Raw genomic sequence first — 17,627 nt, forward strand, 5'->3', positions numbered from 1 at the left:
CCTGCGGCTTACGGATGGCCGACAGGGCAATACAGATACTCCGGTGGTGAGGAGCCGAGCCTTCCAGTTGACAGCCGAGGAGGCACGTGCTGTAGCCAATGTGGTGACGGGTATGTTTTCTTCTCCCTAGCTCTTATTATATGTCGTTTATGATATTTATGTATATGTTTTATGTGTTGTTTAGGATCGTTCCATGTGAACGGTATCCCAGTTCAGGTGTTGTTCGATTCGGGGGCTACCTGATCGTTCGTCTCTCTTGCCCTTAGCAAGAGGTTTCCTAAGTCTTAGGGCATGTTGGAATTCCCTCTAGAGGTCGAGATTTCTGTCGACCGATCAGTACGAGCAGCAGAGGTTTTCAGGGATTGTGTTTTGAGACTGTATGAGGAGCGCTACCTAGTTGACTTGGTTCCCATTTCGTTCCGTGGGAACAAGGCTATGATGGGCATGGATTGGTTGAGCCCCAACGGAGCAGTGATCGACTGTGCACAATAGTTGGTACGAGTTAGGACCCTAAGTGGGGGAGAGCTGGTGATTCAGGGCGAGAGGCCACAACGTGGACCAGCATTATGTTCAGTGAGGGCTAGGCGCTACCTCCAGCAAGCTGTAAGGCGACTGTGAGTGAGGTACCAGTGATGCGAGAGTGCTCGGACGTATTCCTAGAGAAGCTGCATGGGATACCTCAGGAGAGACAGGTAGAGTTCAAGATCGACCTAGTTCCTGGTTCGGCTCTGATAGCCAAGGCACTATATCGTTTGGCTCCTCCTGAGATGCAGGAGTGGTCTACACAGGTTCAGGAGCTGTTAGACAATGGATTCATTAGGCCGAGCAGTTTGTCCTGGGGAGCCCCGATCCTGTTTGTGAAGAAGAAAGACAGGTAGCATCGGATGTGTATAGATTACAGGGAGCTGAACAAGGTAACGGTGAAGAACCATTACCCACTCTCGAGGATTGATGATCTCTTCGACCAGCTTCAGGGGGCATCTTGGTTTTCCAAGATAGATTTGCGTTCAGGCTACCATCAGATGAGGGTCAGAGACGATGATGTACAGAAGACTGCTTTTCGGACTCTCTATGGCCACTACGAGTTCGTGGTGATGCCCTTCAGACTCACCAATGCTCCTGCCACGTTTAGAGGGTTATGCCCTATATTTAACACCATTTCAAGAAGATGGAGGTGGTGAATGGTTACGAGGAGAAGAAGACAACATTAATTTTCTTTCATTAACTTGTATATGGCTCCAATTTGATCAGGAAGGAAAGTGCTTTAGCATGTTCCCTCATAAGTCCATTTGACTTTCACAAGTCAAAGGTCGAAGAAAGAGAGAGAGAGAGAGAGAGAGAGAGAGAGAGAGAAAGAGTTAGAGAGAAAGGGCCCCTCTTTATTTTTTTATTATTAAAATAAATAGATAAATATATATTAAATTAAAAAAATGAAAGAAAAAATAAAAAATAAATACATAAGGGGCATATAACATTTTAATATAATAACTGCAATAAATATAATAATAAATGGATATCATCTTCATTAATAAGTTTATCTACAAATTTCAAAAATTTTAAATTAAAATTTATTAATTTCTTTTGTTTATTTATTTAAATTATTTGTTTAAATTTAAAAGATAAAAAAATATTTTAATTTAATAATTTATTATTTTTCTTATTTTCTTATAAATTTAAAGTTCTTCATTATTTAGAACTTCATATTTAACTTTTTTTTTTAAATTAACCTATGTAATACGTAGGTTTCACAACTAGTAAAAAAATAAGTTTATTCTCCTTTTGTCATGTAGGTCTACTGATTAATGTCATGCCACTTGTCAACCTATTGATTTCCATTTCAAGTTTTAAATTTTAAATTCCCACTCTAATTACATTAACTAATAATATTATAATAAAAACTAAAATAAAATTAATACAAATTATAAGGTGATATAATTTCATGTATTTATATAAATCAACGATTATAATTGTATATATTTAAAAACTCTCTTAATTAATAATTTATTTAAAATAATTAATTAATAATTTTGAGTTTTTATTATGAAAGTTTAAATAATTTTGTAAATGTGATTCTCACAGGTTATAAAATAGTATATAATAATATTATGAGAAAAATAAATTAATTTTGAATAAAGAACTTTGTGGTAATTTTAAATTAATTTTTTCCACATATGATTTTATGGGTTTCCTATTTTGTTAAATTTTATATAATATGTTAATATACTAATTGCAATAAATATAGTAATAAATTGATATCAATTTCATTAATAAGCTTACCTACAAATTTCAAAAACTTTAAATTAAATTTTATTAATTTCTTTTGTTTATTTATTTAAATTATTTGTTTAAATTTAATAGATAAAAAATTTCAATTTATTGATTTATTATTTTTTATATTTTCTTATAAATTTAAAGTTCTCCGTTATTTAGAACTTCATATTTAACTTGTTTTTTTTTTAAATTAACCTATGTAATACATGAGTTTCACAACTAGTAAAAGAATACGTTTATTTTCCTTTTGCCATGTGTCATCCTATTAGGTTTTCTGATTAATATCATGTCATTTGTCAACCTATTGATTTCAATTTCAAGTTTTAAATTTTAAAATCCCACTCTAATTACATTAATTAATAACATTATACCAAAAACTAAAACAAAATTAATACAAATTATAAGGTTATATAATTTCATATATTTATTTAAATCAACAATTATAATTTTATATATTTAAAAGATCTCTTAATTAATAATTTATTTTAAAAAATTGATTAATAATTTTGAGTTTGTTAAAAGTTAATCTAACTTGAACAAAATTTAATTTTAGTATCTTTACGTTTCTATTAAGGGGTTGAAGATTGATTAATAAAACAACTTAAAAGGTTTCTATAGAAAAGGATCGATTGGACAAAATTGCACGATTATTTTAAAAAATCAATGATAATCTCTTTAAGAGAGACAAACTCTCATAAGATCATTATTACAAATTTAATTCCAACATAACCGACTTACCGGCCTTAACACAATATGTAACCATCTCAAATCCCTGCACACTCTAGTTTATTATGAGGTTGACAATCCTACGACCAATCATTACATAATAATTACTTTTAAATTATGATTATCTCCTAGTTTTTAACATGCCCTTTATTATTCACAAATTTAATCCTTAAAAATTAATTGGGTCAAATTTAGTCCCTAAAAATTAGTTGTATCAATTTAGAACCATTTTTCATAAATTTGTTCATGCAATACAATTATAAAATATTATAATCGATAAAATTTATATTATTTTTTGGAACTTCTATTCGTACATTCACTAAATCTACTTTTAAAATTATATAATTTTTTTACTTATCTACCCACTAAATCTATTCTTAAATTTATATATTTTAAAGTTTTTCTTGTTTTACAATTGATAAGGAAGACACATTTTTATCGTTTTTTAAAGTTTTTCTTGTTTATATTTTTTTACTTATCTTGTTTTACAATTGATAAGGGGGACACATTTTTATCGTTTTTTAAAGTTTTTATTGTTTTATAATTTTTTTTACTTATCTACCCACTACATCTATTCTTAAATTTATATTTTAAAGTTTTTTTTGTTTTACAATGATAAGGAGACATATTTTTATTGTTTGTGGCCATAAAGTTTTAAACCAAGAAGTGTTCAAAATGCATATGATGATTACTTATTACTTTTGATTTTTTTAAACAAAAAGTTGTTATAATGAATATCATAAATACGTTATTAATAAATGAAAATTGATTCAACAACAATAATCTAATTTAATAAAATCATCTTCAAATACAAGACATAAATAATACTCTTCAACAATCCTCTATAGTTATAAAATCACGCTTACAAGGTTTCAGTTGTCTATAACTTTGCAGACGTGACATAAACATCGTTTCCCATCCAGCTGCACACGGAGCTCTATGGCGGATCCAGTAAGCCGAAATGGTAGGCATCGGAAAATCTTCTTTTAATTGTACCATAACATAATGATTACCATGTACAATTGAAATTGTAATAATCCGATGGTCCAAAAATTCTTCCGGACCTTTCCAAAGAGGAAAGAAAGTTAAGGAACCATGATTGATTAAGAAAGTAAGGACCACACCAAACCTGTTAGCAATCAGAATACCTGTTTCAGGCATAAGCATCCAATGTTCCGTAGGTGCACTCGGTCCGAAGAAATACAACGAAGTCCACAATTCATGGATTCCATCTTTGAAAACCGTTGCATATACATCGGATGCACTCTGTAACTCGTCTACTAGTTGTTCTCGAACGAAGAGCCATTGATCTTCGCCATACCCGAGACAAACAGATATTGATCGAAATCCACAATGTCCATCACCCTTAACATTTTGTATATGTGAGACATATGGATGAAACACGGGTATTTTTTTGAATTGCGGGTTCCTTAATGCGTGTTTTACTTGGTAGGAAAATATCTCTTAACTTTCTTATCATACTTTTTTTTTCCTGCTTTTGACTGCTGATAGAAGTTTTCTTTAATCATTTCTAAATCATCCTCACAACGAATATCCTCATTTGCTACATAAATTGACTCTGATAAATCAAGCTTTCTCCAAAATATATCTATCGAATCTAATGGAATATACTCACCTGTATTGAAATACCATTAATATATAAAAATTCAATATATTAATTTAATTTAAAAAAAAATACTTGTTGAATATACTCACCCGAGTTCAAGTAAACGGATAACATGCAAGCACATGGTAAGCCACAACTATGTTGTAGTTTACAACCACAGTTTGATGAGTCAGTTTGATTTTCACTCAACCGATAAAGTTCCCCAACTAGTTTATCGAGAGCTTCATGTGACATTGAACCCTGCAATAATCTAAAACATGGCAAGTCGTGTTCCCATTTACGAACAATTCTACTCTTTTCAAGACTATCATGTATCGATGGAAGTTGAGACCTCACAAATCGATCAAGACAACCGATAAATTTATCAAGAGAAGAATTTGTGCCATCCAAGAACTTCTTTAGATTTGAATGTGCGCTCTCAACTCTATTCGTAGTTCGTTGTCCAAAGTTGAGATGTTGATCGATCCAGACTGAGACAAACATTTCCTTATATTTGTTTAACCAAACTTCATCCGGATAGTTTAAAACATCTGCAATTATATAAATGTTATTTATCTATGAAAATAGTCTAAAATCATAAATAATTATTTAGAAAATACGAAGATTTGTACCTTGATATTTTCTCAACATCGATTGGAGTGTTTTGTAGTTTTCATTGTACACTATCTATGTTGGAGAGTCAACAAGTACAGTCCACATTATACGAAAGGATTTCCACTCATCGTGTATCTTGAATGTTCTCCTCCAACGCTTTCTAATATTTTCAGTAATATGCCATCTACAAAGTAACCGAGTGGCACCGGGGAAAACTTGTTGACATGCGTTCATCAGTGCCAATTCCCTGTCTGTGGCTATAACGCGTGGGTGCATGCACTTGTCTAGTGTGGACTTTAGACACGTTAACACCCAATTATAGTTCTCCTCCTTTTCATTAATGATAAAGGCAAAAGCTATGCTAAATGTCTTGTTGGTTGAAGTTGTACCAACAATCTGAACAAAAGGCATACCATATTTGTTGGTCTTGTATGTTGCATCTATAATCAAAACGTGTGGAAATGCCTTCCATATATTCAACGAATGTGGATGAATGAAGAAAAGATTTTCCAATTCATTTGAAATACTGTTTACGGAGAACTTCGTAACAAAATGTTTCTCGTTCAAAATTTCCATTAGAACCTACATTTAAATACTGTTAATTAATAAAAAATTTAATATACAAATTAAATTTAAAATACTACTTGTTGGATATACTAACCTGCATTGGAGTTTTCCGTAATTTCGGGACGAGCGAAGCTTGAGACGCTCATTGTATATGGTTTTTAGTGTAGAAACATTATTCTCGTCGCGCTCCTTTAGTATCGAGGGTATGTCATGTGGTGTAACATTTTGATTTGTCAAGTCAGCCACCAATTGTTTCTCGTGTTCTTTCAACCGCCTAGCAAAAGCATGTCCCTCCATATATTGTGCAGGTGGATGATTATGTTGATCACATATCACCCTGAGGGTCCAACCGCCATATTTTTTGATATACGAACCTACCAATTGAAAGTTACAATTGATTTTTTTTTGGTTCAAGAATTTTTAATTGTTGCTGTGCTTTCGTATTCACGACCACGGTCACAAATAAGTGTAATTAAGACACCTCGCCATTTTTTGCCTTTGATCTTCTCATCACGATGACATAACCAAGAGAGAATGCAATACTTTGCACCCATTCCATCAACTCATCACGAGACTCAAACACATATTTAAAAAAAAATCGTTGTTAACAAATTGTAACACAATGATAAAAAAAATGTTAATCAACATTTGAATTAGAATTATACCCGCTTGGTAGAAAACGATGATGTCGCTATCGTATTCTCAACGCCGTCATTTAAATTATTTCCGTCGGGTCTCCACATTTTTTGCTAAACACTGCAAAATAATAATTAATTATAAAAAATAAAATTATATATATACTACTAATCTAAAAATTAATATGTTTTATAAAAAAAAATTAGTGTAAAAACTAATAAACATGATAGCCCAAGTTTTAATTTCAGCCAATTTTTTATTTTAGCCCAATTTTAACCCGTCCATATAAATACAAAAAGAAACCCTAAAATTTGTTAGCCTCCACTCCAAAATCAATCGCGTCTCTGTCAATCCACACTCTACACTCTCACTGGAAGTCACTACTCTCCACCCTCTGTCATCGGATTGATCGTCGGAACGACACACCACCACCATCAAAAACGACACACCACCAATGTCGCCGTCTCTTTCTTGTCGACCATTGCCGTCGTCTCTTTACCTCCGTTGTCTTCTCCGATTCTTCCTTCATATCGAATTCTGGTATTCGACCATGGTTACTGACATCGCATATGGCCTTGACATCGTTGGAAAGACAATTGCAGCATCCGATTTTGCACAGAACTCTCCACTCTCTCACTCTATTCTTAATATACATCTGTATACACGTGGGTATACCACCGTTGGACCACCGGTGAAGGTGAAGGTGGCGGCATTACGATAAATACTTCAAAACTTGATTTAAGATTTAGAATAGATTATTTACCTTGATTTTGGTTTGTTAACTGTTAATTTGTGTTATTGGCTTATAAACTAAGAAATTTTTTTAAACAATTAGTTAGTAGTTGATTATGAACAAGTTTCAATATAATCAAATTTAATTCTTATTAAAAACACAATCTTCAAAAAATGGTTAGTGGTTATTTAATTGAAATTGATGATTGTAAAAAAAACAATTTACATTAAAAGAAAAAAAAAGTTGGATCGTATGTGACCAGTTTGAAGTACAATGAGTTTAATTTAAAAGCTAAAATTGTTATTTTGCTTTTTACAAGGAGCTAAGTTGTAAAATTTTAAAATATGTTTTGCTGAAATCTTTATTGAATACTAAGGCAGTCAAACGGAAATCCCAATGCAAAAAGCTATTTGACTTTTAAATTGGGTGTCAAAGGGTGTCGATATTATAATCACTTTTTTCGGAAAATAATGCAATTTCAACCAATAAAAATATTTAATTAAGGTATTCATATTGTAATATGGAGTGTTTTTTAGCCGATAAAAAAAAAATAATTGTATAAATAGTTGCCCATACCCAATACCCAATGATTAAAAGTGCACCAAAAATTTGACTTAGGAACCAAGTCTACAATAAATAATTTTTTCTACAAAAAGTGATATCTTCAGAAAAAGAGATCAATCGTGTAGTTTACTCAAAAAGTTATATCATTCATTTTTCCATGATTGGATTAGTGCTCTACACACGGCTTCTTCTTTTCTACCCTGCTTCCTTTTTTGGCGTTGCAGTTTACTACGTATCCAACACCCATCCGCAATTATGTATGTGTATGTATATAGATTACGCACCATCGGAATTCTAAATGATCAAACACTTATCTGCAATAATGTATTCCAGTAATATGCGCATGGACAGATTTGCCACGATAGACATCGACAGTTGGACCTATGAGACGAGACCTCAGTCAGATCTTGCCAGGTCCTACAGTAGCGGGGGTCAACCACCTTCCATCGGAGATGTGAGGCAAATGGTCGTTTCTGAACCCTCCGGCAGTAATCAGATGTCCAGCGATGGACAACCACCGTCGGTCAACGACATATGTAGACGAGAACCATCTCAAAGTGAGCCGTCGTGCACCCGCTATGAGTATGAGGGTTCTGATGCACATGAAGTTCAGCAGGTTAATTAGTTATATCTGAATTAATTAAAAGATAGGAAATTATTTGATGAAAGTTAATTTGAATTCTAGTTCTGAGTGTGTTTGTTGCTAGCCTGGCATTTGGGAAACAGGTGTTGAGAAGAAACACAATATAAATCCGGAGCTATGGCGTGCCTGCGCCGGACCTCTGGTCAATTTACCAGCGGCTGGGACCCACGTCGTCTATTTCCCACAAGGCCACAGCGAACAGGTTTCAGTTTCATTTTCGCTTTCCTAAACTTCTGCTATCTTGCGCCTATGTTGACTAATATGAGCCAATACTGGAACAGATTCCTTAGGTTTCCATCATTTTCATTGGCGATTTTCATAAAGTTTTCATTAGCATCGGTATTAATTCACAAATCAAGAAATTTTACCGGCTATAAAATAGAAATCAATAGATAAGACCTTATCCAAACCTATTTTATTTTCTTTATTATATTTTGAAATTGAAAAATAGTGCTAGGAGTTATTCATTTTCAATCCCATTTTATTTCAATCCCACTTTACTTTTGTACTCTATTTTTACATAAAAAAAATTATATTCCAAATATATTATTTCTCTTCTATTTCTTTTACATTTTCATGGCATCCTTGAATTTAAAAAGTTTTTATAATTGATCTATTTTTTTAATAGATTTAAAATTTATATTATTACATAAATATAATCAAATAAATAATTCATATAAAATAATTTAAATTAATTTTGATATTAATAAAACAAGCATTATATCAAATAAAATAAATATACACAATCAAAATATAGAAATATTATACATATATTTAAACAATTATCACAATTACAGTATGACAATACAGTTAAATAAATACCAAATAAATAAACTCAAAATTGGTAAAAAAAAAAAAAACTAGATATATATAAACTCAAACTTGAATGATCAATTATGAGAAAAGAAAGCTTAACTCTATTTATAAAGTTTATGAATAGTTAACTTCAAATATAGAGTATATTATTCATAACTTTATTTGGTGTAAAAATAGAGTACGGTTAGGAAACCTTAAATCTATTTTTTCACATAATATATAGAGAAACTCTATTTATAAAATGAGATCGGAGATGTTCTAAGTTGCTATAATTTTTTACACATAATATAGATCAACTCTATTTTTTAAAATGAGGTTGGAAGTTGCTTAAAAATTGCGGAAAATAATGATACAACGCTAGCATTTTGATTGAAATAGTTTACGGTCAATTAGTTTACGGTAAAAAAAACAAATATTTGTTTGTACTAAGGAATAAAAATAGTAAAAGTTTACTATATCATCTTCTAAAAGGTATTTATTTAGTTACTATATATATGGTGTTTCAATATTTTTGTTCTTGTCAAACTATTTATTTAGTTATTATATCATGTTTTAATATTTTTTGTTCCTCAAGCTGGATTTACTTCGAAAAAAAGGAAGTAACAAACTTGCCTTGAAAAAATATATCAAGTTAGCACCCAAAAAAAATGTCAAGTTTAAGGAAAGTGAGGTTTGTTTGTTTATTTATTTGTCATATTAGTGAAATACACATGTCATCGTTTTATAGGAATATGAGGATAATTAGGAACAAAAAATAGAAGGATGTTTAAATTTTCTTTGAGAAAATGAACAATATTTTGGAAATATAAATAAATAATTGATGTTGAATTTATTTCTAAAGTGGTTCTTTCCACGATAATTTCGTTGAGTCAAAAGGAACAACATCGTAAGACTAGTAGACAAAATAAAAACGGAAAATGATGAAGAAATAAACGTAAAATTGTATTTTCTTCAATGGTAAAGGCTAAAGAAATTTATATTCTCATATATATAAATAAATAAATATTCTATTATTACAAAATGGTATTAAAGAATAAATGAGATTAATGGTTGATATACTAGATGTAGATGGTATGGTGATTGGTTGGTGGTATGGAACTATGTTCTTTGCAACTTCTCTTTATTACCAAGGTTGTTAAAATCTCGATTTTGATCTTACGATCTTACGATTTTAAGATCCTACAAGTGAAAAACGTTTCCGATCACACTACGATCCCGATCCTACCTCTTTAGTTTTATTATATAGTCGAGTATCAAAATTCGTCTATTCATAAGTGCAATTGAGCGTCACAAGTTGCAAATTGTCTACTAGATCATCACCATTTCATCAACTTATATTGAGTTAGGCAGAGCACACCCATAATAATCTCTTTCTGATCTTATGTCTTACTTATACATGCTCAAAATAATCTTTTTTTTATTAAGATATTTTATTGTTAATGTTTGTGCTTGGTAACAACAAATATTATGAGTGATTCTTAAGAAGTTCAAGTTAATTACACCATCTTGCAAACAAATTTGAATATGAGTTCATTTTGGTAGGATGTTTCGACCCCGATCGGATCTTACGATCACAATTTTGCAAAACATAAAACAATTTTAAGTAGGATCTCGATTTCGACAACTTTGTTTGTTACCATAAGTTCTGCTAATTATTTATTTTTTTTGTCCTATGATGGAAAAACTTCATAAATACCACATGATATGCTTTCTTCTGGGGGCCCACGTGTAATTTCCTTCTCAAAATTAATCTTTGAGCTCAAATTACCTAAATGCCCTCTATGTGATTATTAATGATATTGTTATATTTAGATAGATTTTTTAGAGCATAAAGTTGTAATAGGAAGAAATGAAATTAGTTTGTTATAATAAACAAATCAATGAAAGTACGTTCTTATTTCTTGTCTTTAATCCAATTTAATTTAATGAAATAGATGAAATTTTTATCTATAATAATTAGTTATAATACATGTCTTCAGGTTGATGCATCTATTTTCAAGGATGTCGATGCTCAAATTCCAAACTATCCAAATCTTCAGTCAAAATTGTTATGCATCCTTCACAACGTTACATTGCATGTACGCCAAACATAAATTGTTTTTGAAACATAATTTCCAACAAAAAAAAGCCATTTACTTTAGAATATTTTATTTATTTATATAATTAATTCCAAAGAAATTAATTCTCAGGCTGATAGAGAAACAGATGAAGTATTTGCTCAGATGACCCTCCAACCAGTTCCTTCTGTATGGCCCTCAATATCTTTAACTTTTGTAATTCACTTGGCACAAAAGTAGGTTGCTAAATATTAAATAAAATACATAATTGTTTACAATTATTTGCAGTTTGATAAAGAAGCATTATTTAGGTCAGATCTTTCAATGAAAGCACACAAGCCACAAACTGAGTTTTTTTGTAAAACTTTAACAGCAAGTGATACAAGTACTCATGGAGGATTTTCTGTTCCTCGTAGAGCAGCTGAAAAAATCTTTCCGCCACTTGTGAGTAAAAGTTTTTTTTTTTTTCTTTTAATTAAGAAAATATGAAACATTTTATGGTTTATGTAATAACAACAAACATTTCTTTATTTTTTATCGTAGGATTTTTCAATGCAACCGTCCACACAAGACCTTGTGGCCAGGGATTTACATGACATTGAATGGAAATTTCGTCATATCTATCATGGTAAGCAAATTTTAACAATTGCTAAAATAATATATATATATATATATATATATATATATATATATATATATATATATATATATATTATTGTTTGAAATACAGGGAAATCAAAACGTCACTTGCTTACAACTGGCTGGAGTATTTTTGTTAGTGTGAAGAGGCTTTGTGCAGGAGATTCGGTCTTGTTTATAAGGTAATACTACCATTACCATATCAATATTTTATTCATTTTTTATTTATTTATAATGTATTATTCATTTTTTTTTTTTTATGATCAGGGATGAAAAGCAACAACTTTTATTGGGTATTAGAAGAGCTAATAGACAACCAACCAATTTAACATCATCAATTTTGTCGGTGGATAGTATGCATATGGGAATCTTGGCTGCTGCTGCCCATGCATCTGCAACTAACAGTCCTTTCACCATTTTTTATAATCCAAGGTACTTAATTGATTCGGCTAAATGTAAGAAATAGCTATATACTTTCATTTATTTACTTATTATAGCATTCTACTTTAATTTCTTTTTATTACAACATTGAACTTTTTTTTATCAAGGCATTGAACTTTGAGAAATTTATCTCTTTAGAGCATCATACTTACAACATTTTTCTTATTAGGACATTGTACTTTGAAAAATTGTTAGTTATAGAAGTGGAAATTGCTTTATATTCAATGACATTGTTTTTTTTTTCAAAGTACAATGTTATAACGAACAAATCAATGGAAGCACGTCCCTATTTCTTACATTTAACCTGTACTGTAATCATCATTCCAAATCAATTGGTCCCCATCAGGACACCTCATATGGCCTTGTATTGTGTTTGATTTGCATTTAACTCGAAGTGAAAATTACATCAATAGGATAAAAGACGAAAATTCCTCTTTACTCAGCTTCATCATTTCATTTGTCTTTTTAAACAGTGCTAGTGCGTCGGAATTTGTGATTCCGTTTGCCAAGTACTATAAATCAGTGTGCAGTAATCAAATATCTCTCGGAACGCGATTCCGGATGATGTTTGAGATTGAAGAGTCCGGAACAAGAAGGTATATGGGAATGATTACGGGTATCAGTGATCTCGATGGTGTTAGATGGAAGAATTCTCAATGGCGTAACTTAGAGGTAATTTATATTTTTGTTGGTATATTTTGGATCATTAAATAAAGTGGTTAACATTATAAATTTATAATTAATTTATTATTTTGATTTTTGAATAAAGGTTGGTTGGGATGAGGCGAATACAGGGGAAAGACGTAACCGTGTTTCAGTTTGGGAAATTGAACCTGTTACCGCTCCATTTTTCTTTTGACCAACAAAATGATCTTATCAACCGTATTACCGTAGGGCCCATGACAAGGGATGCTAGCTACAATCACCATGTGACATGTCATGCTTTTTGTTTAGGCTATTTAACTATTTAGGATGATCGAATGAAAAAAAAAATGTTTGGTTTGTATGATGGAATGCAATGGACCATTCTAGAAGGAATCTGATTCCTTTCATTCGGTAGATTGAGGAGCTATATATTTTCATTCCATTACCGGAACATAATGAATTGTAATATAACCTATTTCTGTTTATGAAGTTTAATGACACAAATTTCATTATTTTAATTAAATTATAAGCTTATTCTCTAAAATTGTCATTGCCATTTTTGTTGTTTAATCACTATATTTTAGTTTCGTCAATAAAAGTCATCTAATCTAAGTTTGATAATTTATTCAATGTCAACCACTTGGACGTGCTATGCTATAACATGCTATAGCAAGTTAAAGTGGTTACAATAGAAATATTTTCAAAATTTAGGGCGTGTTCGGCAAAATTAGTTGGTAGCCGGTTGCTTGTAGCGGGTAGCTTGTAGCGTTTTGTTAAACGCTACATGAAGTAACATTTGGATTTGGAGCGTTTTGTTTAAACTAAACGCTAGAAGCTTGTAGTGCCGAACGAGGATTTCTGTTCAAAACGGAACGTTTTGTCAAACGCTAGAAGCTAAAAGCTCTCAAATGCTCCGTGCCGAACACGCCCTTAGTTGCTTTACTGGGTTATTTATTGTCAGCGTTTAGTGATAAAATTTTGATCAAAGTCACTAAAGTTTGACAAAAAAATTTATTCAAACCACATTAACTTGCTATACAAGAAGTCATATCAAGACCAATTTAACATGTTATACAAGAAGTCATATTAGAAGTCATATCAGGTAAAAATTGTCAAAGAAAAATTGTAAAACATCGGTGACATTCATTAACGAAACTGAAATATAATAATTAAACCACAAAAATAACCAATATAGTGGCATTTATGTAATTTGTCCATATTTTTTATAATCTTATTTGTATAATGACTTTTGTTTTTTCTGTTTAATTTTTTAGTTACATAAATAATTAATTTTATAATTGTAATTAAATAATATAGGGAATAGTGTTAAGACTATACATTTATACCTTCTTTGTAGATGTAATACAAAAAAATCATATAAAAGTTCATCTCACTCCTACAAGCCATATCAAACACGATCATGGAATGTAATATAACCTATTTTTATTTATGTAAAATTTAACGACAAATCTATTTATAAAAGTTTCAGGAAGTTAAATAAAATACACTTCTATTTTCTAAAAATATATGATTTTATTATAATATTATTTGTTTTGATAAGCAAGAATGACCTATCTCCTGCGTTTTAAGAATCATGCCATCCATGCATTTAAAAGATCAAAAATCAACTATTGGTCACCATTTGAAATCGGCTTTCGATCACCATCTAAAATCGACTCCCTGTCACCATCTAAAATCTAGTTGAACAATAACGACGACATCAACAAAATAGACTTCCAATCATCATATGAAATCATAGCATCCTCCATTATAATTTGTTTACCAATATAATCAGAGAGTGTAGATAGGAGATGGGGAGCAGTGAAGATGGTGAGACTTCCGCCCAAACCCAAGTCATCAAGTGTTACCACCAAACTCATGTCGTCAAGGCTTCCGGCCAAACTTGCCTAAGGAGGTTAAATTAAGAAGGAGATTAGCGACAGTCCGGTGGTTCCCGATGGAGGCTAACGTAAATGAGAGGTTGCTATCGTTAATTAAGTAGATATCAGATATATATATATATATATATATATATATATATATATATATATATATATATATATATATATATATATATATATATATATATATAGTATGCTTAGGTTATTCTATTCTAACTAATTATTGTGTGGATACCATATGCTATGAGAATAATGCTAAAGAAAATATGTTGTTTGATAATATAAATACGTTCAATCTTACATAACTATTGTCATTAACACATATTCTCACTAATTAAATCGTCTATAATGTTATTATACACTTATTATTATTATTCTCATTTCTGTCAGAATAAGAATGTTTATTGGGTCGTATTCTGTCAGAATGAAAATGAGTGAAAAACGATGTGTGAGAACAAAAATAAATAATAATTAGCGAGAATGCATGAAATGACGATATTTTTGTAAGGTTGAATGTATTCGCATTGCTAAACAACTTACTCTCTTAGTAATTCTCACAGATACGATATCCGCATAATAATTAGTTAGAATACTTAAACATAGCTCTCTCTCTCTCTCTCTCTCTATATATATATATATATATATATATATATATATATATATATATATATATATATATATAGAGAGAGAGAGAGAGAGAGAGAGATTTCATGTCTGGTACGAAAGAAAACCATAACAAAATGAAACCATACAAACTATCCGAGTGAGAAGAAAAAAGATTAGGGATGAAACGTGTAATATACCCTCAACCACGTAGATGATTTATGTAACTTAATGTATTATTAATTATTTATTACGAGGAAAAAGTTTGTGCGTTGTGGATGAAATAAAATTATTTTGTTAGAATTTGATAAAAACACCAAATAATTGTTTGTCGATACCAGCTTTTGGAAGTGAGCCTTACAACTCGATTTGTTGGAACCGCAAATAATTATCATGAATTATGATATCTAGGTGTTTGAAGAAAGACGCTAGAGGATGTTTTGGTTGAAGCGAAGCTTGAAATTACCCAGCAAGACTGAAACCAAGTTATAGTTGGGTTTATATTAAAAAAATAGTCTCAAAACTATGAGTTTAGCAATGGAAGGATTTTAAAATGAATAATTATAAAATCAGTTTATACCCACAAGGATCATCTAGTAATCAAATAAAGATTAAAACAACCATATAAGGAAAAAGAACTACAAACTTTGAAGACTTTGATTCTTTCGGGAGGTTGGATGTTGATGAAGATGGGAAATACTCAAAATAGAGACTATGTAGAAGTATCCACCAAGCAAGTATAAATCACCAAAGATGCTAGTCTTCACTTGTATTAAGCACTTCTTAACCCATCAAGAACGAATCCCAAATTAGTCTTAAGGAGAAGCAACTTATAAGCACTCAAATCTACACAACAATTGCAAGAGAGATGGGAGGAGAGGAACACCTAGTGCTATCGACTTTGAGTGAAAAAAGAAGAAGAATTGATTAGCCAAATAAACCAACGATCCTTCTTTTTATATACTTACATGCATGAAAGAAGGACCATACCTCTAATAAATGTCAAGTTTCACTCATGATAACGATCCATGAGGTGATCTTGAATCGAGTCATGTCCAATACTTGTTCTACGAAAGGTACATATGAATCTTGGTTGTAACTTTTTGCCCACTTTTGTTTTATGAGAGTCGACCAATCTAATTCACGTTAGTCTTACTTCATGATTACTCCCACAATTATGACCGATTATGAACTTGTAGAATAATTAGATTATTCATGGATTAAACATATTAATATAGAACACAACAAGTATTATTGTGAAGATTGTATGCCAATATATCAAAACAATATAATAGTTGTTGTCACAATGTTCTAATATCCAAATATTAACTCCAAATCAAATCCAGATTCTAGAATAGAGGTTCTATAGCTTAAGTGTAACCTTTCATGCTTAGCTTATGAAAAGACTATATTAATGGGTATGACTAAATTTAATTTTTTATGAATTCTACAAATACGATCATCTCCATATTTAACTTTATTCTAAGTGTAGTTAAATATCTCAAAGAATATGATTGGTGTTTTGATGTGACTTAGAGTTCTTAGCTTGATTAAGTATACTCCTGAAGTCACAATAGATTTCTTGGTGATCCTTGAATGGAAGGGTTTATCCTAGTTTTTCAAGGAATTATTTATCTCATCATATTAGATTGCAGCTTCTGAAGTAGAAATGTATTCTGTTATGTAGTAGATTGTGTAATTATGTTTTGCTTGAAGCTAGTTCCAACAAAACTTATTCTTCGTTCATAGTGAAGTCATAACCCAATTATAATTCATAATTATCTATATTTGTTTTTGAAGTTACCATCTTATATAGCTCTTTTACATACATATCTTCTAAACTTATTAACTCACATACATTCTTTATTTCTTTGTAAGTACTTCTAGAATGTCCTTATAGTCATTTAATAACTTTCCCATGTATCTTATTGTTATCTTATGATATGATCATAACATAATCATATACCTAATCTTGTTCATAATATGGCATAAATGAGAAATTCATTTATCAAATCAAATGGAATATAAATCATTTTATCTAGCTTGAACATTTGCACTAAGTTTTTTTAGGCAAGCTCAAAATGGTGCCATGTGACATTGTTAAGTGTCCTCTCAAGAAATCTTATATATTGATCTCATTCAATATATTGTCAACATATGCATA

General features: G+C 30.8%; 1 protein-coding gene across 3 annotated transcripts; it reads left to right on the plus strand.

Annotated features, from left to right (window-relative positions):
• Positions 1 to 7,848: 7,848 nt before the first annotated feature.
• LOC145114809 (auxin response factor 19-like) lies at positions 7,849 to 13,503 on the plus strand. 3 transcript variants are annotated; one of them, XM_079050892.1, is made up of 11 exons: positions 7,849 to 7,975; positions 8,052 to 8,334; positions 8,426 to 8,563; positions 11,157 to 11,255; positions 11,367 to 11,423; positions 11,523 to 11,678; positions 11,778 to 11,862; positions 11,965 to 12,055; positions 12,141 to 12,305; positions 12,788 to 12,986; positions 13,084 to 13,503. In XM_079050892.1, exons 2-11 carry the CDS (start codon positions 8,056 to 8,058, stop codon positions 13,171 to 13,173), a joined length of 1,359 nt encoding a protein of 452 aa, XP_078907018.1. In that variant the 5' UTR covers positions 7,849 to 7,975; positions 8,052 to 8,055; the 3' UTR covers positions 13,174 to 13,503. The 3 variants fall into 3 exon arrangements, with proteins under 3 accessions (XP_078907018.1, XP_078907017.1, XP_078907016.1); XM_079050891.1 differs by having other exon boundaries at positions 7,852 to 7,981; XM_079050890.1 differs by having other exon boundaries at positions 7,856 to 8,334.
• Positions 13,504 to 17,627: the final 4,124 nt, after the last annotated feature.

The sequence above is a fragment of the Lactuca virosa genome, chromosome 5 (genome assembly GCF_052849685.1).
Source record: "Lactuca virosa cultivar CGN04683 chromosome 5, Lactuca_virosa_CGN04683_v6, whole genome shotgun sequence".
Taxonomy (NCBI): domain Eukaryota; kingdom Viridiplantae; phylum Streptophyta; class Magnoliopsida; order Asterales; family Asteraceae; genus Lactuca; species Lactuca virosa.